The following is a 25,467-nucleotide window of genomic DNA, read 5'->3' as shown; positions in this document are numbered from 1 at the left end:
AAGGTCTGGATTGGACCCTGAAGTAATGTCAAACAGCTGCAAGGCAATGCCATGGGTAAAGTGAGAAATGAACCACGTTAAACCCTGCAGTTAACAGTTTGAATTGCACCTGGAAGCGAGCAAGGAAACACTGCAGTCACTAGTGTAAGCTCTGAAACAGCTGAAGGACATTTTCTTTTTACTAGGTGCAACAATTCTGTCAGAACAGTCTGAGTCTTGGAAGGACCAAAAGCTGTTTGAAAAGTTGGTTCAAGTGAAGCAAAGAGGCTCTGCCTGGAAACAGGGTGCACTACTCCTCCAAATGTCCTAATATTTCGTTGTGAGATTTGCCAGATGAAACTGTTGGTTTTTCAAGCTGAAACCATCATTTATTTGGGGGGGGGGGCAAAAAAAAAGTGCATTTATTTTTTGGTACGTGAAAAAGAGCTGACACCAAAATCAAGGTATCTCATTTTTGCACTGAATGCAGTATTTCTGCCTGACCAAAAATGAAACTCTGGGCCTTTGCTTCCCTAAGAAGTTTCCGATACATTTTAACTGAAGCCAGATTTGCCCCCACTCTCCCTTAGCCAACCTCCTAACCCCAAGCTTTTGAGTCAGACGCTGAACTGAAACATCCATGATTTGCCAGCTCTCCTTTGAAGCTAAAATTAAAGCAAGTGAGCGGCTCAATTCTGCTGCAATTGTCGCTCCAGGGGGTTCTTCAGATGTGCTCCAGGAAGGCTTTGCTAACCAGGTAAGAGCTGCCTTAGAGTAACACAGCCACAGTCCTGCTTCCAACCCCTGGCCTCAGCCTCCTGGGGCTCTGAGGCCTGCTCCTCGGCACCCAGCTCCCCTGGGCACAGCACCCGCTTGTCCGCTGGGATGTCAAAGGCTCAGCTTTTCCAGAGAGAGCTGCAGGACCCAGATTCTTCACAGGGTTCAGCACAGGGCGCGTGTTGGGTGCCGATTTCTCTGAAAATCTGCCTCGACTTGCCTCTGCTGAGCCTTTGAAAAGCCAAATCTTGAAATCTCTAAAAAACAGAAACTCCCCAATAGGGACACCCCGCTGCGGTTGCAGCGCTTCCAGTATCTGGGGAAAGGTGCTCCAGGTATCTCCAATCCCTGTGCTGAGTTGCACAGACATGCCTTGAGGGGGGTGGGGAGGGATGAGCTGCTGCTCAGCAGGGTATTCCCCGCTGCACAGCCTGAAAATGGGAATGGCACTGCTCCTGCCATCCTCCAACTCTGTCCTGGCTGTGCCCAGCCTGCCTTCTGCTGCAGCACACCCAGAGATGGGGGTTTGCACAGCACCGTCCCTTCTTAGCCACCACCACAGGCTCAGGGGTACATGGCTCCCGCTTCCCGCTCCTCTCTTGCCAGCGGGTGTTAAGCAGGCGCCGGATGCTTTCTGACCGTGTCCTGGGCTGCGCCTGCCAAACTCAGGCACTCCAAACCCATTAATCACACTCTCCTCTTTTCCAATGAGGAAACTGCCTTAAAACCCCTGACGTTGAAGTCCAAAAAAATATGACTTCAAGTTGTTTTTTTTCCCCCAGCCCTCAACATTCATATTTTCCAGCGTTTCTGTAAATATGTGGAACACCATCCTCTTTTTGTTTCTCAGGCCAGGACGAGTGGAGGAGGAGGAGGAAAAAAAGAGGGGAGAGGAGGGGCTAAAGGAAAGCTGAGATTCTCATGATCCCCAGAGCGGAAGTTTAAGTGAAATACCACATATCATGAGACATATGATAAAACCATGAGCTGGCAGCACGGCTGTAACCCAGCAGAGCTGCTCAGAAACCATGCGGGAAGCTCCGCAGTGCCTGGAAGCACATTCTGCCACGGACTTGGATGTTTGGCATATAATGGTTTAAACATTTAACAACTTTTTACTTTGGCCAGGCAAATGGCTTTATACCTCCATCAAATCTGGGAACGCTTTCAAAACGCCACTGCGAGATGCCTGTGTGTCCTACAGGTTACGCCCTCATTTCCTTCCGGCCCCGTCCAATTGCAGATTCCTCATTAGGAACTGCTCAAATGCTTGAGCTAGTCAAAAAAAAAAAAGCAAAGCTTGGGGAAAAAGAGAAGAAAAAGCGCATCTCTTTCAGTCATCTGTTTTTCTATTAACCTCCATCTTGGAACGCGGTGGTTCCTCCCCATCAAAACTTGCAAATAGCAATCAGGAGGAGGAAAACCTCCCGCCTGGATACAATGCTGGGCTTTGTGTAACGTACAAGACTGCTGCTGAAGGCAGGAAGCAGAATCCATGGTGGGCACCCGGGCGATGCCACTCGTGTGTGCAGCAGTGGAGCAAGCCCGTGGCGTCCCACTGCAGTGCGTATTCGCACCTCATGCCTGGCTGCAGGAGCCAGCGGGACACGCCGAGCGAGCAGCGCCTGCCAGTCCCAGGGTGGGATGGGTGGGTGCGTAACCGGCGTCGCCAGGAATGAATGATGCCGGTTTCACACAAAACAGCTCTCTTGGGGCAAAACAGGCCAGAAAATGATGATGACTGGCTCATTATAAATAGCTAAGGGGAAATGGTGGTTCCGGACAAAGGCGTAAAAAGGAGTTTGTTTGGTTTCTCCTGTTCAGCAGGTATAAAAAACCAACATCCTCCTCGTAAATTCAGTGCATCACCTTCCCCAGTCAGTGCAATTACAGCGTCAAAGGAAGCGATGCCAATCCCTGGCCTGCAGGCAGCACTGCCTGGCTCTCTGGGCAGCCCCCTGGCACTGAGCTGCAGGACACTGCTGCTCGTCCTGCTGGGGAAACCCTCAATGGCCACACAGCCTCCTGGCTTGGGGGTTCCCTCCTTGGCGCCTACCCTTGGGCCATCACCAGCTCTCACGTGAAACAATGGTGGAAGCACAGGGCAGCACCACAGCAAGATGGAACACCGGCGATGCCTCCGCTCTGAGCTGTGCACCTAACCAACACCTGGGACAGCCACGCTGGCAAAGGGAGGAAGATACCACATCGACGTGTCTTGGAACACATTGCATCCCGTTTCCAAGCACAACACCACCACTCCTTTCCCCGGCTCGCCATGTTCTTCCGTCCTCTCCAGCCAGGCGCCATGATGAGTGGTGAGGGCTGTGACAGCAGCAAGCCAACAGTCTCTCACAGGAAGGCAGGAGGAGACACAGAAAGGCAGGAGGAGACACAGAAAGACGGGAAAGGTGTGTGGGAGGGTGAGGGCGATGGCGGCTCGCTGCCCCGCGGGCTCTCCCTGAGGCGAACGGCGAGCTGCGCTCTCGCGCCCCCTGGCGGCCCGCGCAAACGCCGGCGCCGGCCACCAGCAGCGCCTGACGGCGGCCCGAGGCCCGTGCGGCCCCAGCAGGGCCCGGGACCACCGCCGGCCCCACCGGCCCCTGTCATGTTGAAAACGTAAAGAGAGCGAAAGTAACAAAGAGTGCTTACTTGTTGGAGGTGCCGTGCAAATTGGTAAGGAGCGTGAAGTTGTTCCTCACGCTCCGTAGACTCGCCAGCACCTATGAGGGAGGCAAAACCCGAGACAGGTTATCCTTTCCCTGCCTCAGGGGGCATTTCTTTGAGGTGCTTTTCTTAATCTGAGAGGCCAACGTGCCGTCAACTCACCTGGGCAAAAGGTGTGACAATCAGGTCGTCCCCATGCCTAAGGAGAAAAGGAGAAAATGGATGAATTTGCCTCAAACGTGTCATTCATTCGCCTCAGAGAAAAGACAAAGGGAGGTTTCCCCAGGCAGCGCCCACGACAAAAACACCCCCACATTAACCCCTGCGGCATTTATTTAACACTACATAAAACCTTGTTCCTAATGGAAAGGTCTCACAGCGCACATCCAAAACAACCCTGCTGGAGCGACGGTTGGGATTGGTAACACCAGGCAATAAAAGCCAGGAAATTCAAAAGTTAAGGCAGCATGCCTGCGCCGCGGTGGAAAAAAACCCCATAACAGCCCGGGGAAAGGTCAGCTTTGAATTTCCTGGCTTTTGTTGATCTCTGCAACAGTCTTTAATGTTATTCAGAGGCTGGGTTTTATCCGGCTGTTTTCATCATGGAAGATTTGAGCAGAAGTTCTGAGAAAAATAACAGCGTCACTGTCAATAACAGGGAATTTTTTTTGGACGTATTCTCTATAGTACTTGTGTGTGTATGAAAATTCCAGTATGATTTACCTGAGACGTGGCGAGGCAGAGCTATTGCTGTGCAGCACACACAGGACAGCAGCTGGAGAGCAAAGCAGTGCAGTGTGGCTGCTGGTAGGCTCTCATTCCGCTGTCTCTCTGTACAGCGTGCACCTGATGCACTGAGCGTGGGCAGGAGAGCTGGCATGGCCTCAGGCTGCCACAAACACCTCCAGGGCTGGACCCTTCCAACACAGTGTTGTCCTTGGCTGTGCAGCCAGAGAGCATGTCCACTTGTCTGGACTCAAGTATCAGCACTGCTAAGTCTACATTTTAATTAAAGTTGCCTCGACGCTGATGTCAAAAGCAGCTCAGCGTGGAGACATTGGCTTCCCTGAGTGCTGCTGGAGCCTTCGGTGAATGGACATCTTTAACCGCAGCCAGCTACGAAGCTGGGAGAGAAGAGGCTGCTGGGCACAGCTGTATGGGGCTCTCCCCACCCCAGCACAGCTGTCTCCTCCAACACACTGCTGCAACCAAGGGGGCAATTAAAACCCACCGTTTACACAAAACACCATATTTGCATAGCTTGGAGTGGTTACTTTGTCTCTGGTAAACATTTACTAACTAACAGGGAGGAGTGTTCTCTCCCAGGAGAATTCTCCCCACAGATCTGGCTAATATTTAGATTTCAATCTCATGGCAAAGCTCACAGGGCTTTTGTAACAGCTACACTTCTTTTTTAATGAGCATTTTTCTTAAAGCTTAATGGTCACTTTAAACCTTTAAACTATGCCTTTTAAAAATAAAGGGCTGCAAATCCAGGACACGCATTTAAGCTCCACGCTCCATGTTGTGTTGATCCTCTCAAGCTCAACCATCTGTCTCAGCTTTCTGATGTGTTTTCCGCTCAGTTCTAGCAAACGATTCATGACAGAAAACAGGATGGAGAAGAGTAATACCACAAATGTAAGTACAGCCATATTTCTATTGCCCAGGCTAATGGAGTGTTACCTACTTAAGAAAGAGCAGGGATGATGTTAACCAGGCTCTGAGAACACACAGCAGTACAATGGGGAAAGGAGAGTGTAAGCAAGGGCAAGCGAGCTCTGCTGCCATGTGGGGACTGTCCCGAGTACAGCCCCAGCTTTACCCTGCAGCTACCTGCAAGCACTTTCTTCACACCTCAAACACAAATCCCCAGGTGAACTGGTACCAAGAAAGGCAAAATGCAAAAATTCTCTGTTATATCAGGGTACAGATTTGAAGCCTCTTCTGCTAAATTACAGAGAAAAGGGGAATATTTCAAGCATGGGACGGATTTGTGCCTTGGCAGACGATAGAAGCGACCCACTCGGGCACTCAGGGTGTGAAATGTGAGTGCCACCCATAAGCACATCTTAAGAGACCCTGGAAGATGACAGCAGGCCACATCAAGTTCTTTGTTACCGTAACATATGACGTGAGCTGACTTGATGCTTACTGTTCACTTGGGAGAGAAGAGTTCCTGGACATGGTCTTTGGTGATAAGTCATAGTCGCTGTCGGATCTGTAGAGGAAGGACTCCCTGCGCTGGCTGTGGCCCGGGAACGTCGTGTGCAGCACGAGTCCCGAGGAGGAGCTGGCCTGCGGGTCCAGCGGGCTGCGGCCTGGGGACGGGCCATTCTCCACATCGAAGCTGTGAACAGAACACAGGCTGTGTGTCAGGGGTCTGCCAAAGGAGCTGTTTCAGTGCATTTGTCACGTTTGTGTTGCCCACATGGTGACATTTGCCCAGTACAGGAGACACTGGGCTACACTCACTCGAGCCTCTCGCTGTATGCAAGCAGGATTCTGCATTACGATAAAACATTGCCCCCTGATGCTTCTTCCCTGACTACATCTGCTCAGTCTTCCTTCAGCTTGCATTTCTCTCAGCTCAGCACAGCTCCCGTTGCTCTCAGCATGAACGCCCAGCAGTTCAAGCCCGTCGCTGAGCTCTGCCGCACCCCCCGCGCTGCCCCCATGGCCGCACTGTTTGCAGGACTCAGCGGGTTCCATTTGCCATTGCACTGATTCCATTTGCAACCCTCACTCCAAGTCTGGCAACTGTAACAGGGACCAAAGAGGTCATGACATGCAACCACCCTCCAGCCAAGCCCTGGAAGCAGACTTGAAATCCTGTGAGATTGGTGTGGGCTTGGCAGTTGCACGGGCCAGATGCCCGAGTGAGTCTCTTATCAGCCACAGCTCTCATCTAAGGGGTTTGAGATATTAGTTGAGAGAATTTCACACAGCTGGGCTGCAGAATGGAGGACTGCTTAAAAAAAAACCTTAAAAAGTCCCAAACCTTCTGTCACCGTTTCCATGATACACTCATTCCATTTCTTACACTTCCGTAACTTGGCCTCTACAACTCGTGGCTGAGGTCACCCTGGACACTTTAGCAAGTGACACCCCTCGTAAACCCTGAAAATAAGCAGGTTGTCCTCCTTGGCTTGGGCATTTGGATCTGATATAAATACCATCTGTGTGACCGTGCTCCAGCCAAGCCAAGCGTGGCTGTGGTCAGGATGAAGTTTCTTGCCTTTGGGAGGCTGAAGCTTCATCTCTCTTGCAGCATGAGCTGAGCTCTTGCTCCTACCCTCTCTGTTCCTGATGTTCTCCCAGTTTATTGTGCTTGATGACTAGCCTCAGCTGCACCATCCAGTCAGGCAAGCACTTGGACTGTGGCCACAGCATCGAGCTGTGATCCCCACCGTACATTTCTCCATCCCCCCTCCCCCCCTGTTGCTTCCTGCTCCCACTCATCATATTAAATCAAAAGGCCCCCCTGAGCATGGTGGCAGGGAAGGCTCTGTCTCTCCCTCTACTCCACAGAGCATGCTAAAGGAGAGGGCAGATATCCAGGTAAAAAGAAAACCAAACCATCAAAACTCCTGGTAGAGCTGAAAGTGATGCACATAGCAGTGAAAAAAAATACAGGGGTTTGTGTCCAGTTGCAAAAGCATCTCAGCTTACTCTCCTCTACTGTGAGTCCACACATACACACAGAGATTCAATACAGGTTTACCAAGGCATAAATGAGAAGGGGAAAACAAACACCAAATACTGCAGAAGGAAACCACAGGTCTTGCAGAAAATCACTGACGTGAAGGGGCCATCACTGAATTTAACCTGCATCAGACGTGAGGCCAGGGAGAAGGAACCGCCAAGCAGGCTCACAACAAAGGCAGCCTCTGCTCTGTTTGGACAGGGACCTGACACATTAAGGCTTTCTACCTCCTCATCAGGAAATCTAAGATGCAGATTTTACAGCTTAGCCTATCTGTGGTTCTCTGGGCACTGGCAGGAAGGGCACAGAGCAGGGGACAAACCCTCCCACCACTCAAAACCCGGGCACCAACTACCACCTCAGCCTTAGGCTTTGCGGCAGCGTTTCAGGTTCCCATAAACCAAAACTGAATGTCTTCCCTGGGGAAGCCCTGAGCAGTGCTGGGAGAGCAGAGTGGGTGCAGTTCTGTTGGGGGGACATGCAGGAGCTGCCCTGAGAGCTGTGGAGCTGGCAGGACACAGGACACACACCCTGATGAGCAGCTCCCGATATGCTGCTGCCTGGTCCTCAGCATCTGCTTTCTGGGAACAGCCACCAACAACTGCAGCGTTGATCAAGTATCAGTAATAACGCATTGCTGTCAGGAACTGCACACTTTGTCCAAGTAGTTATACCAGGAATCTTTTTCTCCAGCTGTGTATGTGTTGGGAGGGAGTGGGTGCTCGGTTATTTTTGGCTTACTGGGGAGCAGCAATGAAGACCGAATCTCCTGGCAGTTACTCTGTTCCTCATGGCTGCAGACAGAGGGTAACTGCCTTGGTGTTGAGCTATCTGCTCCCATATAGGGATGAAAGAATGCAGAGGAACATGCACTTAATTAATGCAGTTAGCAGATGTATAATCAGCAGTGCAAAGATATCTTTGGAACTCCAAAAGCAGGGCCCCGGTACTCCACAGCATACATTGATGGAGACTCCTATGTCCACCATACCTCCCTGTGGCATTTACTTATCCAGCTGCATAAGTACATCCTGAAACTGGTGATTACTCAGTTTGCATTCTTTTCCTATTTATTACCTGCTCTTTTACCAATGGCAGCTCGAGTACCTTTGTTTGTATAGCCACAAAGCAATCTCCAGAAGGACCTCGGCTCTGTAACTATGGTATCTACAGACAACACATTTAATTAATCCTTACCTATTCAGAAAATTAGCTTGATTACTCAAAATATTTTACTGCAAAACCTTCAGCTTAGTTTACTGACACAAAAGGAAATACAGCAATGAACTAAACCTGAGCTGAGTGGAGCTGCTTCTGGCTGTTTGTTTTGCTGGACCTGCTGCTTGCTGGTAGACATCAGCGATGGTTTGGGAGAAAAAGTAAACACTCAAGGTTTAAGAAGTGCCTAAGAGGCAAAGGGAGGGCAGCAGGGGCAAGGCTGATAAGGGGAGCTTTTGCAAAGACAACTACTCAGCAGCAAAGAGGTACATTCAGTAAGAGGGAAACTATCTATCTGTGTAGCACAGCTTCTACCATAGAACCACAGAATCGTAGGGGTTGGAAGGGACCTTTAGAGATCACCGAGTCCAAAACCTGGCCAAAGCAGGTCCCACCTAGATTGGGTCACACAGAAATGTGTCCAGGTGGGTTTTGAAAATTCACCTCCAGAGAAGGAGCCTCCACATCCTCCCTGGGCATATCTCCCTATGCCTTGAGGTAGATGGAAGATACTCAAATCTCCTTCCCCTTCCTCTTTTAACATAAAACCAGAAAGTTGTCTGCAGGTCTAGGCCTAATCTGAGTCAGTCCTGCAGAAATTCCCACCTAAATGCCAGAGAACTCACCTCCTTTGGAGAAAGGGAAGAGGTTGGCAGCTGGAGCTGTGAGAAGGACCCTGCTGCTCTGTGACCCGGGCTAAAGATGGAGGTCAAACCTTGCCAAAGGCAGAGCTCCCCGGGAAGTGGTTTGCATTAACTGTGCAAGTTTGCCAGATTCCTACAAGCCCTCACGGTTGGGATGAGCCAGAGGCATGCAGGCTGCATGAGGGAGAGCCAGTGCCTAGGTGGGAAGGCTGTGGCTACTTCTGCTGCAGCCAGCCCTGGCTGCACCCTGCCCCTGCGCCCTGGGCTGGCGCCTGGGACACTGCAGCACGGATCATGCACTTCATCCACCTGGAAAAGCACTTTGCTTTCTTTCCACAAGCACAGCTTGCAGCCAGGCCAGCCCCCTCATCTGGCTCCCCTTCCCTGGGCCTCATCCAGCCCTCAGCCAACCATGTGCTCAGCCATGAAGTTAACAGAAATTCCCCCTGGTTAGTGAGGGCTAACCAGGAGTTGTCAGTTCTCTCTACCACAAGTGGTCTATTTTGCAAACAGTATGGCTGGGTGGGCAAGATTTTCAAGGGATGGCCAAATCTCGGGTCCAGGTCTCTGCTGTTGTGTGTTTTTAACAGTTATAGTAAGTCAAATATGGGAAACTATTACCAGACAACCCAACATCAGGAGAACGTGGCCTGAGATACGTAGAGCAAGAGCTTAACCTGGTGGTTTTCAAATCTCTGCTGCACACAAAGTTCACTGGTTGTTGTTGGTTTGTACAATAGCTCATCTGCAAAAAACATCTCCCATACAAGCATTTGCTGGAATTGGTAAGAACTGCAATTAGATTGTACAGTTTCCTTCTCCAGGCTGCATTTTCCACTCATTCTTTTTCATTAGAAGTTATCTGATGAGCTCTGCTGGAAAAACTTATTCACCAGTGTGGCATCGTGTTCAGAACACTCTGCAGATCGTAAGGGTCCTCCCCAAAGTTTGCAGCACTTCACAGTCTTCATATATGTGGAAAATAAAGCTACATTTGTCTAGTTAAAAACAAGGATGGGAGAGTGCAAAGCACCACATCAATAGCCCGGAGAGGAAAAGGTTAAAATTTGCTTTGCAGATTATCTTCAAGCAACAGCACTTGCAGTCAAGTTGTTTATGAAACAACCCCTAGCTGGCATGGCAGCACCGAAGCAAGTCCCAGAGAGAAAAAACCCAGCAAACATTCAAGCTGTTCTTCTACCATTTCTCCTCCTCCTTTCTCCACACCAAGGGATGGTGCATGGAATACCTTTGGGCCATAGCACAACCATCCACCATGACGTGCTGCTGCTTTCCCTCATGTCCTGTGCTAACCCCAGAGCTCTTCTGTGTGAGCATGTGGATGCCCAGGATGCTCGGAATCAAATGGGCACGGCTGAGAGTTAAAATGGTGTTATCTAAACACAGAGGTCACAAACCTGGTATCAAAGGTCCCTATAAATAAGTTACATGAATATCTGTCCCCTGTAGGATACCTCCTCTCCAAAAGGCATGCTTTGCCCTGTGGTCCTGGCAGCTCAGAGCACAGAGCTGACCCCACTCCCAGGTGTTGCTGGGTTTGTTCAGTCAGCACTGCCAAGTGCTGTGGCAGCCTCGGGACCTGAGAGGGTGTCTGCAGGCTGGTGGGGGGCTTCTAAGGAGTTTAGCCCACTCCCACAGAGCCAAAAACTCCCTCTGCGGGAGGGAAGGTGAGGATACGGGATGGCATCAATTAACCACTGACACGACTCAACAGTGCTCTACCTATGCCAGAAAACAACTGCAAATCAAAGGGTCGACAGACACACAAAACCAAGTCTCCTGAGGCCTTTCTGTTTCTAACAGCAGATTCACAGACGTGCAATCTGTGAGCATGGTGAGCAGCATCCCTGAAGTGAGCGGATTCTCAGTGCTACTGGCCACTAGCAGATGAAAAGCAGGATCCAGGGGACACATAAAGCCGTAAACCCTGGTGCCAGCCAAAGGGAACAGCAGATCCTCCGAGAAAACCCAACTCGGCATAGGTACAGGCGGTGTGGGGAAGGCCAAGGGTGCCATGGCAGGGGTCAGGCCAGGGCTCCATGCTGTGAGGGAGGATGGCCTGTGCCTCGACCTTCTCCCCAGAACCAGGCTGCAGTTAAACCCACCAGCCAGGCTGCAGTTAAACCCACCAGCCAGGCTCTCAGCTTGGTTGGGTGAGAGGGAAGGTGATGGTGGTGGAGGCGAGGCGATGGCAGTGGGAGGAGCTGGGAGCTGAGGGGAGAAGATGGGACAGCCACAGCTCCATCTCCTTTGTCCCTCTGCGTTTTTTAATAAACCGGGATGTCACTAAAGTGAAGAGCAGAGGAGGAGACAGCAGGTGGCAGGAGTTAGCTGCAGCTCGCTCCGGGAGCACTTGCTTTGGGCCCGTGGAAAGATGTGACTGTAACACGTAACGAACAGAGAAAATACGCAACGGCAAGCCAGGAGAAATCATGCTCGACTGTAAAACACAACGAGGCTTCATGAGTCATTCCGCAAAACAAAGAAAAGGAATAAAAGCGACGCCCAGCTGTCCAAAATCTGCAGTTTTACAGTAATGACTCCAGTTCTTCTGCTTTAAAAACCCTGCAGTCCTTTTTCACGGGGGAAAGTCCGACCTAGCCTCTGGCAGGCAGAGGGATCCTTGCTGTGGGACTCAGCACCACCCTCCAGCCCATCTCTGCCCATACTCAGTGACAGAGCCAGCTCCCTGCAGTGTGCACGAGGACCCATTCCCACCAAACTCATCCCAAATCAACCCCAACCCAGCCCTGCTCCATCCTGCAGCACTGCACCGCCCTCCTGTGAAAACATGGCAGCTGCCAAGGTGTCTCAACAGAAGATGCTGCCTCCAACTTACACAACCCAAGCTTTTGAGCCCTTTGCTCTACCTCTGCAAGGGGCTCTTGGCATAAACCCCTTTGGTGGAGCAGCAACAAGGAAGAGGCAGCACTGGGAACACATTGTCCCTGGATTAGCATTGCCCGCCAGCAGTCTTGGAACATGGTAGGATTTGGCTTAAAAACTGAAAAATAGGACTGAGCCATGACTTTGATGCAATTCAGAATCATTTGAATAGTCACTGCAAGTCAAATGGTTACTGTTGAGAGCTACACAGCCCTACAGTTTCTTTCTAGGTCTGTAATAGAAACCACAAAGACACATTGAAGCCTATCAAAGCAGGCAAGCTCATGAAGGTATGAATTCACACTCTTCCTGAGGATGACAGCACTTGACTCTACAAGAGGCCTTACTGCCTGCTTTGTCTTCCCAGGCTCCTTCCCAAGGGCATTACTCTTGATCCTCTACCCGTGGTGCCACTTTTACTATGGTATCAAACAGAATCACAGGATACGGTTCCAAGATACAAACATGCATCCCAATTTGTATCCAGACCTCAAATATGGTTCAAAAACCCCCCCCAGTATTTCAGGAAGTTTAGGCAGACTCTGCTAATTATAAAGATCCTCTTGCAATCATTAGAATCCTTTTTCTCACCAAAACATTCAGCTGGGTTTTTGACACATCAGCAATGAAAAACGCTGTTCCTTGCACGCTCGGATCCGTACAGGCACGGCTGCTTCTCACTGCTACCTCATTTTGGGCACCTCTTTCCCATTATCAGAACAGCTTGCTGTTTTTCCTAAGCAACCTTTCAGGTGGAAAGGCCTTGTGCTTGCGGCCATCAGCTCCCAGTGGCAGGGGATGAGAGTGGGAGCACATGGATGGCTCCCACTCCCACCTCCATGGGGATGGCTGCTCTCAGCACTGTGGGCACTGGTGCTCTTTCCCCCCTCTCTTGACCTTCTTCCACCAAGGGGAAAATCTTGTTGCTCTCAGGGGCCTCTCAAAAGCATTCAGATCCCTCTGCTAGATTTGTCTCTCGTGTGGTTCCTGACTTTTACCTCCAGAGCCTAAACACTCGTGCCTCCTGAAGTAGAGCCACCAGCCTCCTTGCAGTCCCTACCTGGCTGCCTGGCACAGAAAACCCAGCAGCACGCACTTAAGTGTTTGTAATGTAAACTGTCATCTGCTGCTAAACGTGTTATTAAGCCTCTGTGTGTATCACAAAGGAAAAATATGTGTTTCTTTGACTTTGTTGTCTCTGAAAGTAGAAGTCCACTGTTCCCAGCAGCTCTCCTGTCCAACGGGTGCAACAGAGGCAGAATAGCCCCAGCACAGGCAGCCCGTCTGCCCTCACGTGGGATGGGGCCAGGAGCTACCTTGCCTTGTGATCACAACCTGCTTTGAACCACAGTTTGTCCCACTCCAACACACAGAGTCCAAGGCAGAGCTGAGAGCTGGTGGCACTCCCTTTGCAACCCAGGTCCCTCTTCAGCATAGCACAAGGATGAAAATGAATATACACAGCCAGAGCCCGCATAGCTCGCCAGCAGAAGTGGTCAGCTCGTGGTGTGCACAGCAGCGAACAGCGCTCAGCTGCCAGCCTGGCACGAGCACTGTTGGCTTATAAGGGATGTACAAAATGCTCATTTAGGTTTCTAAAGTCCTGTTCATTATGAAGAAGCCACTGTGCTGTTTGTTCAGTGTCTGTCTTTCAATTACTGCCTGAAACTCTCAGCACCTTGCACACGAGGTCTTTGAGCTGTCACTCTTCCCCATGGCCATTCCCTCTGGGGCCCTGGTGAAAGCCCAAGGAAGGGCAGCAGCGTGCAGCCCTGCAGGATGTGACCAGAAAAGTACAAGGGCAAGATAAAAATGAGTTTGGGTTTTCTTTTAGCACGAAGGGTTCAAAAAAATATCTAATCCTTTTCATGGTTAGTACAGATAAGTAGCTTGACATGACCCTGTGACAAACTAACGTCGTGTGGTTGTTTAGGTCTCCCAAAGAAGAAATGCTCAATTCTGTACATCAGTTGTTATTTTACCAAATACACATCCTGGGCTATTTTATCATCTTACTATGGCTCACTGCCATTCATCCTGCAGAATGCAAGGGGTAGTCAAACACAGCAGACACCCTCCCTATTTTCACTCCTTGAGCTACGTGCAGACGAGTGGGAGCACCATCACTCTTTGCACAGGCAGCAAGGCCACTTCCTCAGGGCTTTTTCCTCCTGAAAACACTGTAGCAACCACAGTAGCTGCTTCTCTCCCCTACCACTGCTGCCTGAGCAGCACTGATGACGAATTACCCCCCCAGTGCAGTACCTAGCTCTCCTCCTCGCCTTGTTTCTGCCCCTTTACCTGCTCACAGCTCGACAAATCTGCTCACAGCCTGAGTTTTGCTGTGCTGAAGGACCCAGCTGGGTCTCGCTGAAGGGCTGGTTGCCACCTTGGAAGGGTGCTGGCCAGGCAGTCGGTTGCACAGCCGTGGCTGGCAGTGCCGCTGGCACAGGGACAGCACGGTGCTCCTCAGCAGACACTCACCAGAGTTGGCATCACCTGCTCTGTAAAGCAGTGCTGTTCTGCAGCACAGATGTTTACATTCCCATTACAGGACAGTATTTATCCCAGCCTGGCCTGCCTGTTACGCTCTGTTCAGTGTCAGTTCAGCTTTTACAGCTGCATCTGAGCACCAAAACATTCTACAGACCCAGTCTCCCGATATGCAGGACACAAACGTTGTCTCTCGTGGAGGAGGCTGCTGGCAGTGACCTCACTGCCTTCTGATGAGGCTTCAGGGCACTACAGCAATTCTATTGTTGTCCTATGGACAAGCCCTGCACCATTCCCACAGCCAATAATTCCACTCAGCAACTGGGTACACTGTTTCTAGCCTTGGCTCTTCCCCAACCAGGGTATGACAGGTAAGGAAGGGGGGATTACAGTCACAGATTGCATCTTTTATCAATGCATCTTAAAGCATCTCATATACCTAGGAAGTGAAACCAGCTTCCCAAAGCACACAGTGTACTCAAAGCAAACACAAACCAGCAGCACGAGTCTCAAGGGCCCTGTAGGGCCAATGACCACTCTGCCCATACGCAGGAAAGCATTCCCGTATCTGTACAGAAGTGGAGCATCAGGAGGCTGTTAGCCAAAGGCATGGTTTATTTCATCCTGACCTTAAAAAGAGAATTGCCTGGCATGACTCCAAGAGGCACTTTTGCCTTTCCAAACAGGCCAGCAAGCTCACAGCCAGCAGCTTCGCTCCGCCGTAACTCCGTCCGGCTGCGACAGGCTGCGCGAAGGCATCGGCTGCAAATCAAAGAGCTGTTCTCATCTGCTGTCAAACACACTGCAGACAGGAATAAAGCCACAGTAACTCGTAACGAGTCACAGAAACCACAGATGTTTCCATTTTACCTGTCTAATCTGAACAGGGAGCAGAGCCAGCCTTTCAGCCGAAGGTTTACAGACTTTCCACGCTCATGTTCGAAACCACCTCCAACGCAGAAGCACATCACAGAACCTCAACACCCCAAAGTCCAGCAGTGGATGTGTGGCAAGCTGCTGCACTCTGACATGCACCAAGCCTTTCCACTCGATTCATAAGAGAATTATGTGACCTGCTTTTGGGATTTATCTCCATAATTGGTATCTGTGTTCCCTGCCAGCAAAAAGGCTACGAAACACCCTCAGATTGTCGTGCAGATTATCAATCCCTTGGAGACTGGGCCCTCCCCAAAAGAATTCATCCAGTTGCCAACTGGTACTACTTGAAGGCAAAATATTAAGGATGGAGAAAGCTGTGCTTTTGCTGTGTCAGTGGCTTGGCAGATGCGCTGAAGGGAAGGTGGGAAACAGCACCTTCTTCCAGGTGCCACAGGAATGGACAGTCCCGACGCCCCACGGTTAGTGCCCCTACAACCCAACACTTGCTCTGTTTCCCTGGCAGTCACGGTGTTTCCTTCACCACTGCAGCTAGGCAGGGAAATGGCTCACAGCTATGATTTCCAATTGCAGCTCCTTACTCTGATCAGCCACAGCTATCACTGTGCTTCTTGCTGCTCGTTTCTTTTATTGCCATTAACATACCAGGGGCTCGATGGGAAGGCTGGAGGGGCCCAGCTCCTCCACCCTGCTGAAACACCCACCAAGTGATGATACCCTGCTTCCAAATGTGTAACAAAGGTCAGCAGAGGAGAGGAGACCTTCAAGCTGAAGGACAACACTGGCATGAGAATGAATGGGTATAAAATGAACAGGAATAAACTGAGGCTGGGAATCAGAGGGATTTTTTTTGCCTTGAGAGCAGACAGATCACTGAACAGCTTTCCTGGAGGAGTGATGGGGGTAAACACCAACTTGATGTTATTACTGGTGGGATTAATAGCATAACTGACTACAACACTGAGGGATGGAACCTGTTGATGTAGCAAGCTCATCCCACAGCTGGCACTTGGGCTCTGCACTCACTGGACACGGGAAGGAACCCATCCTGGCTGACTCAGAGGGAGCTGATTCCTGCCATGCCCACATTTCCCCACTGTGAGTCACCTTAGATGAGCTGTATCCCACTGCACATCCATCTGCTCTCTAGAATTACACTTATTTTGGGGATGTCACAGGGATGAGCTGCCAGATTCGGGGTCTTTTTTTCCCCTTCCTGCCTCTCCGGTGCCGCGCAGCATCGCCTCTGCCACCAACACTGTTGCTGTAGCTTGAGATAACCCCCACACCTCAGCACGTGTGCAGGTGGAGGCAGTAAACACAAAGGGTGCCATCTGCCAGCATGCACAATACACTATTGCCATGTATTTGCATTTTTACTAACAACAGTGGGCTGGAAGGGCCACTCAAGCACAGCCTTGGCAGCAGCCTGCTGGACACACTCTGCCTGCCCACACTCTCTCCCTTCCTTCTCAGCCCATTTGAAAACAAAAGGGGGGAGAAAAAAGAAGGTGAATTTGAAATCCAGATTTTTATCTTCTGCTATTAAATCACATGCCCTGAAATGAGGTTTAATAACTCAAACTGAGCTTAGCAGAATGAAAACCTTCTGCAACGTGGAGAGAAGATAGAAACTGTGGTCAGCAAGGACGAAATATTCTACAGGAGAAACCAGGGGTCCCAGAAGCCAGAGCAACAGTCTTTTTCTTGCAACAGTCTACACCCTCATATTGCCAAATGATCTCCTTGCTCAAGTCCCACCTCAGATCATCACCTTGCTGTGGAGCCCTTTGGGAAAGCTCCTGCCAGCCTCCCACATTGCCTCCCCACACGCTGCATCTCAACCAGCTCCTCTGGGCTGTGTTTCTAAAACCCTCTTGGGAAGGAATTATTTCTCTGATGTGAAAGCAGATAACGTCCCCTTGGCACCCAAAATATCATTTAGTAACACTCTTATTTTCTCTATCCCTGCAAATCTTCCCAAGACCTGCTTCAGGGCTCATTTTGATCTTCCTTAATTAGTGATCCTTTAAAACCTCTGTTGCATGGTGAAAAACCACTTGTTGGAATCACTGTTTAGGAGTCACTTACTAACAGAAACAGAGCAAAACGCATTGCAGCCCCAAACTATCAGTATGTTAAATGCAGCTATAGGTCAATGAGTCCAGGAACAGCAAACAGTGCAGCAATATAGCCACAAGTACTTGAGGATTAGGAAGAAATACCATCAGAGCACTTGCTGAAATTGATTACCAGTTAATAACGCAGAAGGACAAGTCTTCAGTGTGAATAAGCATAAACGTGTAGGCATGGCACAAAATCATTACATCTGATGGCAGTTTAAGACTCACATCAGCATAGGGGAATCTTCACTCTTGAGCTAACAGAATTTAGACATTTGGAGTATTCCTTTGTGTTGATAAAGGCTTGCACTGGGCTAGCACAGAGCGAGCAGGTAGAGAGAGGGAATCAATGTCCCAAACAGGTCTGCTCTTGAAACATTGACAAGTTGTGTGCAAACATCCAACACTGCAAAAGCTGCAGGCAGTGTGCACAGACGTGTGATTCCAAGGGGGAGAAAGAAATGCTTCATTTTCCCTGAGGAAACACATGGAAAGAAAACACCTGGAACTACTGAGGAGCTGCTGAAAGGCCAGAGGGGCTGTGTGGTCACTGCTGGGGAGGCAGGCAGAGCTGAGGCAGTGGGTCCAGCACCACACACAGGTGATGCCAGGGTTCTGAGCATGTGCCCTGGAGCACACCAACATCCTCTGTGAGGGCTGAGACCTGGGGTATGTTCTCCAGACTGGTTTTCAGATCAATAATTCTATAAGCTGGAGACCTCAGTGTTCTCCCTGGAGCTCAGCAGTGAACAGGAGGGTGTTTAAGCCTTCATCTGCTTGCAGAAAAGCTGCATGTGCTAGAAGGCTGCTGGCCATATCATTTAATTTGGCAAGATGGATTAAAGTTACCCTGTTGAAATCCCTGCAGGAGACTGAAGGAGGCTCAGCACCAGCCCACACCCTCCCACCCCAGCTCAGGCATCTGCTTCCTTCAGTCCAAGCCGACATGCAGTTTCTGAAACTTTCCCCCTTGCTCAACTCCAGCACAAACCCATCTTCTTCCTTCCTTTAAGCTCTGTGCTTTCAGGTTAGCAAACCTTTCTGCAAATGTGTTGATGTACTTGGACCTGGATGATGGCCAAGAAGCCAATCAGTCCCGGGGTGAGCAGGACTGCATGCTCTCTGTCTGCCAGCCAGTGTCTGGAGAAGATTGAGATTGCAGCCCCAGGGTGAGAGGCAAACAACGGGTATTCCCTTTGTACAGCTCAGCCAGGACCAAATGTGACACTCTATATTAGTAACCTGGCATCACCCAGCAAAACACCTGACCAAGGGGAACACAAAATGTCACGCAGATATCGAGGGCCTGATGGCAAGTCATGTGAAGAGCAAACAAGATAGCTGGGTGGCATGAGATGCAACCAGGGAACCAAAGCCTAATGTCAAGCCCTTTTGTTCTTAGCAGAGTCTGCCCTAAATGGTTTGTGGCTTTTGCTTTCTGCCAAGGCCCTGCTTTAATTGGGCAAGGGAGACCGCTCAAGGTATTCAGTAACACAGAGTGGAGAGGAAAATGGCATGTGCCAGCCTTTGAAGCCACGTAGAAATCACCCTGCCCAAGTGCAAAGACTTATTACTGGTAGGAAAACATCTTATTATGGCTCTTCACTGTTGTCAGAAACGTTCTCCACAGCTCCATGTAAGAGCACAGCCCTTTCTGTGCATGCTGCTAACCAGAGAAACCAAATTCCCTCCACGTTTATCCTCGCAGGCTCCACTGCTCTAATGAAGCAACACCAGAATCAACTCCTACCCCTTCTCCTTTCCTTGGGTGAGGTGGAAGCAAAAGGCCAACGACCAGCCCAAGAAGGTAATCATGGCCATGCTGGTGGATCTCATCCCTACTGGGACTCTCCTGCACACTGGAGCTGCACTCTGTCTTCACAAGAGCATCAAATTCTTGCTGTAGTCTCAAAAAGAAAAATCACTTAGCACAAATAAGTTCTTTTTTTAAAACCACTGATTAAATAGATATTCACAAGCTCGAGCACAATGGCTCTGATGGAGCCCTTGCAACCCATTACACACATCCACAGCCATGCCCAGGAGAGCTTTTCCTTCTCTTTTCTAATAACAGGAGAGAAAATGCAGCCACGTAAAAGATATTAAATTGCATAAAAATGTGTGACTGGGAAGCTCACATCTTCAACTCAGAGAAGCAAAGAGAGGGAGGGTTTGGGCTGGTGATCTGAGCAGGGAGCTCGCCCGCACCGGCTGTGGCTTCCTCACTCGGCCTCGGCTCTGCAGACATGCAACTCCACCTCTTCTGAAGACAAGGATACAGCCCCAGGGCTTATTTACAGATGTAAAGCCTTAGGGGAGGGGATGCTCAATGCTTAGAAACTCTGTCCCTTGTCCTGTAGCCTTTCCTCCCCTGCATGTGTGCTGCTGCAGCCCTGCGCCTGCCAGCCACGAGCTGGGTGGATGCTAGCACGCTGCTGCATGCTATTTAGCCTTCCACATCCTGTTGTACTAACATGTCACACCTGACTGAAGGCAACACTTTTGCTAGAGCTTCAGCAATTTACTCTGTTTCCTCCTGAGAATAGATGACTTTTTTTCCCCCCAAAAAATCAACTTCTTAACACATTTAACCTGCAATGAACCCATAATACTGCATCAGTCATCAGCTGACCTCCTCAGCTGGGCCTGCTCTACTGGAGCAAAACCTGAGAAAGGAGCACTCAGGGTACAGCTTAACAAGACAGTTTGAAAAACACTGCACAATTTTATTGCAGTAACCCAAAATGGGGTCAGCTTGTTCTTCCAGAATCCACTCCAAACAATTTGCTGTCTTTATAGATCAAACAAGAACCACGTAGGCAGCCTTGTGTGATCCGAGTGAAGCCAGGACATTGGGTGTATACCCACTTCAAAACTTCACTCACAGGTGTCTATTCCTTCAGCTAATATTTATTCTCTAGATGTTCAAGACAGCCCTTTTGTGCACTCCACGTGACACAGATGCAGCATCTCCTCCGCTGCCACCTTCCTCCAGTAAATCTCTGCTCTCCTCAGTTCTCTAACTGCAAACAGACGAAATGGAGTAAAACTGGCCTCAGATCACAAATCAGACAGACAGATATTGAACCTCTCTGGGTGCTCTGCCTTCCTCTGCTCTGCTTGGCAAGGCACAACTCAGCCAGCAAACCCAGGAACTGAGTTCACTGGCGTCACCCTGGTGTGAATTCATTCCTTCTGCTGCTGATGTCATCCAGCTCCAACGCCCCCGGGGCTTTGCTGGAGCCCAGAAGTGTTGCCATGTGTGGGAACTCTGGCTGTAGCTGAAGTAGGGATGACTTACAAGAAATCCCTGACTGCATTTCCTCCAGCTGGCTTTCCCTGAGGTGTTTTTATGGGAAAGCTTCTCCAGGGCTCAGCCTGCCCAGGGCTGACCCTCCCTCCACCCGGCACAACGCTCACCTGAGGCAAAGCAGTGCAGGTTCTCCGTGGGTTTATGGAGCTGAGCTGCAGGGCTCGCTGCAGGGTCATGAGTGAGCAGGTGACACCAAGCCATGGATCCCACAGCTAGCTGCTGGGGAAGGGGCTTCTGGCTGGGATGGCCCCCAAAAGACCAAGAGCCAGGAACAGAGATCAGGGACCAAGAGACCATTGGGACTGGAGCAGAGTGAAGCTCCTGGGTGGGAAGTTCACCTTACCCAGTGTCTGAAACACTCCCACTCGAGCCAATACCCTGTCCCACGTTGCATGGAAGCAACTACCTGGCAGATGAAGGATTCAGGTCCAGAAATCTGAAAGAAACTTCATAGGTGCCTGCAGTTCTCTGCTACTGCAACTTCTGCACCACACAGTCTGCTCCATGAACTTACCATTCTTTTTCCTGCAGTTTGTTTCCCCTGCAGCTCATTCCTCACCCACCCTACAGCTCCTGCTGTAATCCACACTCCAGCTCACATCTCCCTACCATGCTACAAATGTCACCCACTGAATGCTTTAAGACAGCAATCTACTGCATTTACTTGACCTGGAGAAAAAGAAAAGTTGTTTAATTAGAAACACCCATCAGAACTGGAAATGCTTTACCTAAGACAGACCCATTTCACCACTGCCTTCGTATCCCTAACTATCCTCTTCGTTGGAACTAATTGCTGAGCCATCGTTAGGTGTCTATTCCTACACCAAGTGAGTGATAAAAATTGAACAGCAATGTCAAAACAGAGCATAAAAAATAAAGAGTATAACAAAATTGTGTATGATCAGTGTAAAAATAACAGACTTTCATAAGATAATTGAACAATAAAATGTGACTTGGAACTTTTCCAAGAGGAAACTTTTTCAAGGACAAGAGGGAATGGCCTCAAGTTGCCCCAGGGGAGGCTGAGATTGGAGCTGAGGAAGAGCTTTTTGCCTGAGAGGGTTAGGCTGCCCAGGGAGGTGGGGGAGTCCCCAGCCCTGGAGGGATCCCAAAGCTGTGGAGCTGAGGTGCTGAGGGCCGTGGGTTAGTGCTGGGCTGAGGGCTGCAGAGCACCATGAAGTGTAACCGGAGCTTTCTCCGGTGGCAACCAGGAGGACCAAGGAGCCCTGCTGAGCTGAAGCCACCAGCATGAGGTGGCCCATGCAGAAGCAGACCCATAGCCAGCAGAGAATGATTAGTCTGAAACAAATTACCTGACACCTGAATTCTGAATATACCTTTTTGCTGATGATTTCCTCTGCTGGTATAAATCATCCCATGTGAGGGACTGCTGAATCATGCCTTGGCTGGGGGGAAGGTGAGCCTGCCTGTACAGTCCCTAGAAATTAGGGCAGCTTTGTTGGCCTGTGAGATGAAGGAGCTATCTCAAAGGGTAACCCCGGGTATCCTGCACCTAGGATGCAGGAACATCCAGGCACAGCAATGCTTTGATGGACTGAGACCTCAAGGAGGTGACCTTCTAGACTAGGTACGGGGCTCCCCTGTGATTTCTGGCAATGCAGAACACAAAAGCAGATATTGCACATATCCAAGAAGGAACTGTAGAACCAGGGTGCAAGTTGGTGTAAAGCAGCCAGACAAATCAGCACCCACACACTGCTAGAAAGGGGCACACCAGGCTGGGAACGCTGCTCCACAGCTCCAGCCTGGCTCCTAGGGCTGTGTCTGCAGCCAGCAGAAGCCCCGAGCTCCATGCCAGGCTCCCACGACACCCAGCTCACGCCAGGGGCCTCTCAGAGGGTACAAAACTCACTTTCCTTTTTTGCTCTTTTTTTCTTCAGGATCAAGTTGTTGCCAACAAGCTGCCTCTCACTTGTGCAGAGCTGCAGTGCTGCTTTTTCTCGGATAAACACCTCCGGGCCAGCACTTGGCAATGAGGGCTGTTTATGAAAACAAGCATCAGTTGGGGGAGGACTTGGGTGGCAACACACTCTCCCCTAAAAGCTTGAGGATGTCCTCATCCCTCTCTGGGGAGAGCCAGCAGTTCAGAGGTGATGAGGAAAACTCCTCCAACAGTTACAGACTCAGCCTTTCTCCCACCCAAGAAACAACGAGCCAAGGACTCCTACACGGAATTTCCCCTCCCACCGGCTTCCAAGACCAGATGATTCTGCCCCAAATACTTGTTTATAAACTTATGTTCCAGTAAATGATGCGCTAAACAGTTCTGCAAGGAAGAGGTGAAGTGTGTGCAACAGCATCCAGTAGGCTGTGTTAGTGATAAAGCCAGATAACACGAGCACAAACAAGGTAAGATTTAATCTCTTCGTTCTTCTTGCATTAAGTCATTCCCAGGACTTAATTTGAAAACACAGAAGTGTTCTGAGAATATTTTGTAATTACAAACCAATAAAAAAAACACCAAACCCATCCAGGAGGAATAATTACATAATTTCTAGATGAACTCAGTGCTTAGAAGAACTCACAGCTTAGAAGAGCAGTAATAAATAGCTCCTCATATCATTACTGTTGCTGTGGCTGATGACTCACCACTGTTACTGGGATCATATCCCAGAATAGTCATGCTACTCTGTGTACTGCATACAAAATTAGCCATGAGGGACTTACTATTAAATGAAACAGATTTGGGGTTTTAGGATTCGTGTGGTCAGAGCACAAGAACAAAAGCTGTTAAAGATTCCACTTGAAGGCAGTGACCCTCAGCTCCCAAACCTGAAGGTATCTGCTCTCTGTCAGACGGAATTAGCGTCTGCACACACCACCTGCACTAACGGCTTCGTCTCATACCCTTCTGGTTCTGGCAGCACAGGATGGCCCTCTGGCACACAGCAGCTAGGGCATGCCAACTCCAGTCTTATAGGGACAGAAGGGAACAGGTTATGGGTACCTGACACAGTTTATTCATCTAGTTGAAATCCGTGTGCTGGAGTGGAATGGTAAATCCCTTTGGTAGCTGGATTCCTAACGCATACCAAAGTGGCATGAAACATTAGGAATGTCCTGCTATTAGACTACTCAATGAGCCTCCAAGAAACCTGCTAGAAACAGTTACCCCTAAGAAAGACTTGATCACACAACACACGTGTCGCCTGTGCCCATGTGCCACCCTGAGCGCGGTTTGCTCGCCACGTTCAGCCGGCACCTGAAGCCAGGCCAGGGCAGATCCCCTGCAAGAGCCTGACAGGGCGACAGGGCTAAGGAAGGACTTCCCCCACCTGGGCCCACTCATTTCCAAACCTGTTCTTTCATCTCCTGACCTTTATGCACACCTCTAGGCACACCTGCATCCTTTACCTTCACAATACGTTTACTGGGAAGAACATCAGGAACATCCAAAGCTTCCCTTTTGGCACAGCAAAACCCTTTCCTTGTGCATTATAAAGTGATTTAATATGTGTTACAAGGGACAACACTTTGGCTTTTTTTCAGTCTCCAAGCCATGTCCAGTGCTCAGCACACAGCAAAACATTACCAAGGTGCTACCACCTCCAGGTACTTGCTGCTAGCTTTTTTACACCAACTGCACCTTCAGATTTTGCCAGCCACTAATCCTTCAGGCCTTCCTCTCTGGATGTTGGCTGTTCTTTATGCTGGTTTCCTATGAGACCTCCTGCTCTGTCCTCCAACAAAGCACACAAAACCACAGAGGATCCTGACTGAATCCAGCAAACACGCACCGAAGCAGAATCCCAAAGCACCACGGTTGCTTTTTAGCAGGCTTGAGAACACTGAAATGGTCTCATGAGCAAGTCCCTCCTTGGTGGGGATGCATCCCAGTGCCTCCTCTGACCCCCTCAGAGCAAGGCTCTGCCTGCCTCACGTCCAGCACCTCCATCCTCATCTCATTTGCAGTGCAGGCTCCTTCCCAAAAAGCCCACAGGTAAAGCAGCTCGTTCATGTTCTGGGAGCCAGGGTGAGACACACGAATAAACCACTGAAATTCCACACAAGGGATTTTCAACCTCCCCACGTTGTCGGAGGTGAACAAAGAAGCTGGCTGAATCAGCAGGCAGCTGCACAAAGCACCTCGTCCCTCCAGCTCCTGCAGGTCACCCCACAGCCCACTGCACTGCTGCATTGTGCCCAGTCTGCCCTGTTTTCTGCTTTCAACCCTGAACTCCTAATAACTGCTCTGACTTCCTTGGAAACACGTCAGAGCTGCTGCCCTAGATACCGAGCCTGCTATGCCAAACGGCCTTTTCCAGGCTGCACAGTGACTACCAGCTCATTTCTTGTGTTATTCTTGGCATCTTTTGGTCCATCCCCATCTCGCTTTTCTCACCAGCCTACCTGGAGGGCCAGGCTGCTGCCCACCCTTCCCAGCTCCCTCTCCTTCCCTTGCACTAACACACAGGAAAACAAGGATTTATTTGTCCTTTTTTCTTCAGCCTGTAGACAACAAGAGTTTTGCTCGATTCTCTGCAGATATTAATTCCTCCAGGCTAGGTAGTAACAGGCTTCCTGAAGCAGCCTGGCCTTGAAGGATCTTACTGATGCTCCCTGGACCACCCACTGGCAGCTGCAGCTAACAGCCAGGTTGCTGGTCATGTTACAGCTCTCCCCTTCAGAGAGTCAACTTGAATACTCAAAGTTGTGTTTCATGCTCTCCTAAAAGCCAAATATATACTGTCTGTCAAATTCAGTTCCTCTCCTAATTCTCTT

General features: G+C 49.9%; 1 protein-coding gene across 2 annotated transcripts in view; it reads right to left on the bottom strand.

Moving 5' to 3' along the window:
• PDE4B (phosphodiesterase 4B) overlaps positions 1-25,467 on the bottom strand; it is a 209,633-nt gene that overhangs the window by 56,357 nt on the left and 127,809 nt on the right. The window contains exons 4-6 of one of the 2 annotated variants that reach the window (XM_062003176.1): positions 5,579-5,773; positions 3,586-3,622; positions 3,409-3,479 (exon numbers count right to left, since the gene is read on the bottom strand). In XM_062003176.1, coding sequence (XP_061859160.1) covers positions 3,409-3,479; positions 3,586-3,622; positions 5,579-5,773 — 303 coding nt within the window. Of the gene's footprint in view, positions 1-2,960; positions 2,970-3,408; positions 3,480-3,585; positions 3,623-5,578; positions 5,774-25,467 lie in introns of those variants that run through there. The other variant, XM_062003177.1, reaches the window with a different exon arrangement.

Source organism: Colius striatus, chromosome 10, assembly GCF_028858725.1.
Source record: "Colius striatus isolate bColStr4 chromosome 10, bColStr4.1.hap1, whole genome shotgun sequence".
NCBI lineage: Eukaryota > Metazoa > Chordata > Aves > Coliiformes > Coliidae > Colius > Colius striatus.
Note: the sequence above shows the minus strand (reverse complement) of the source record. Positions and strands in the feature narration are given on the sequence as shown.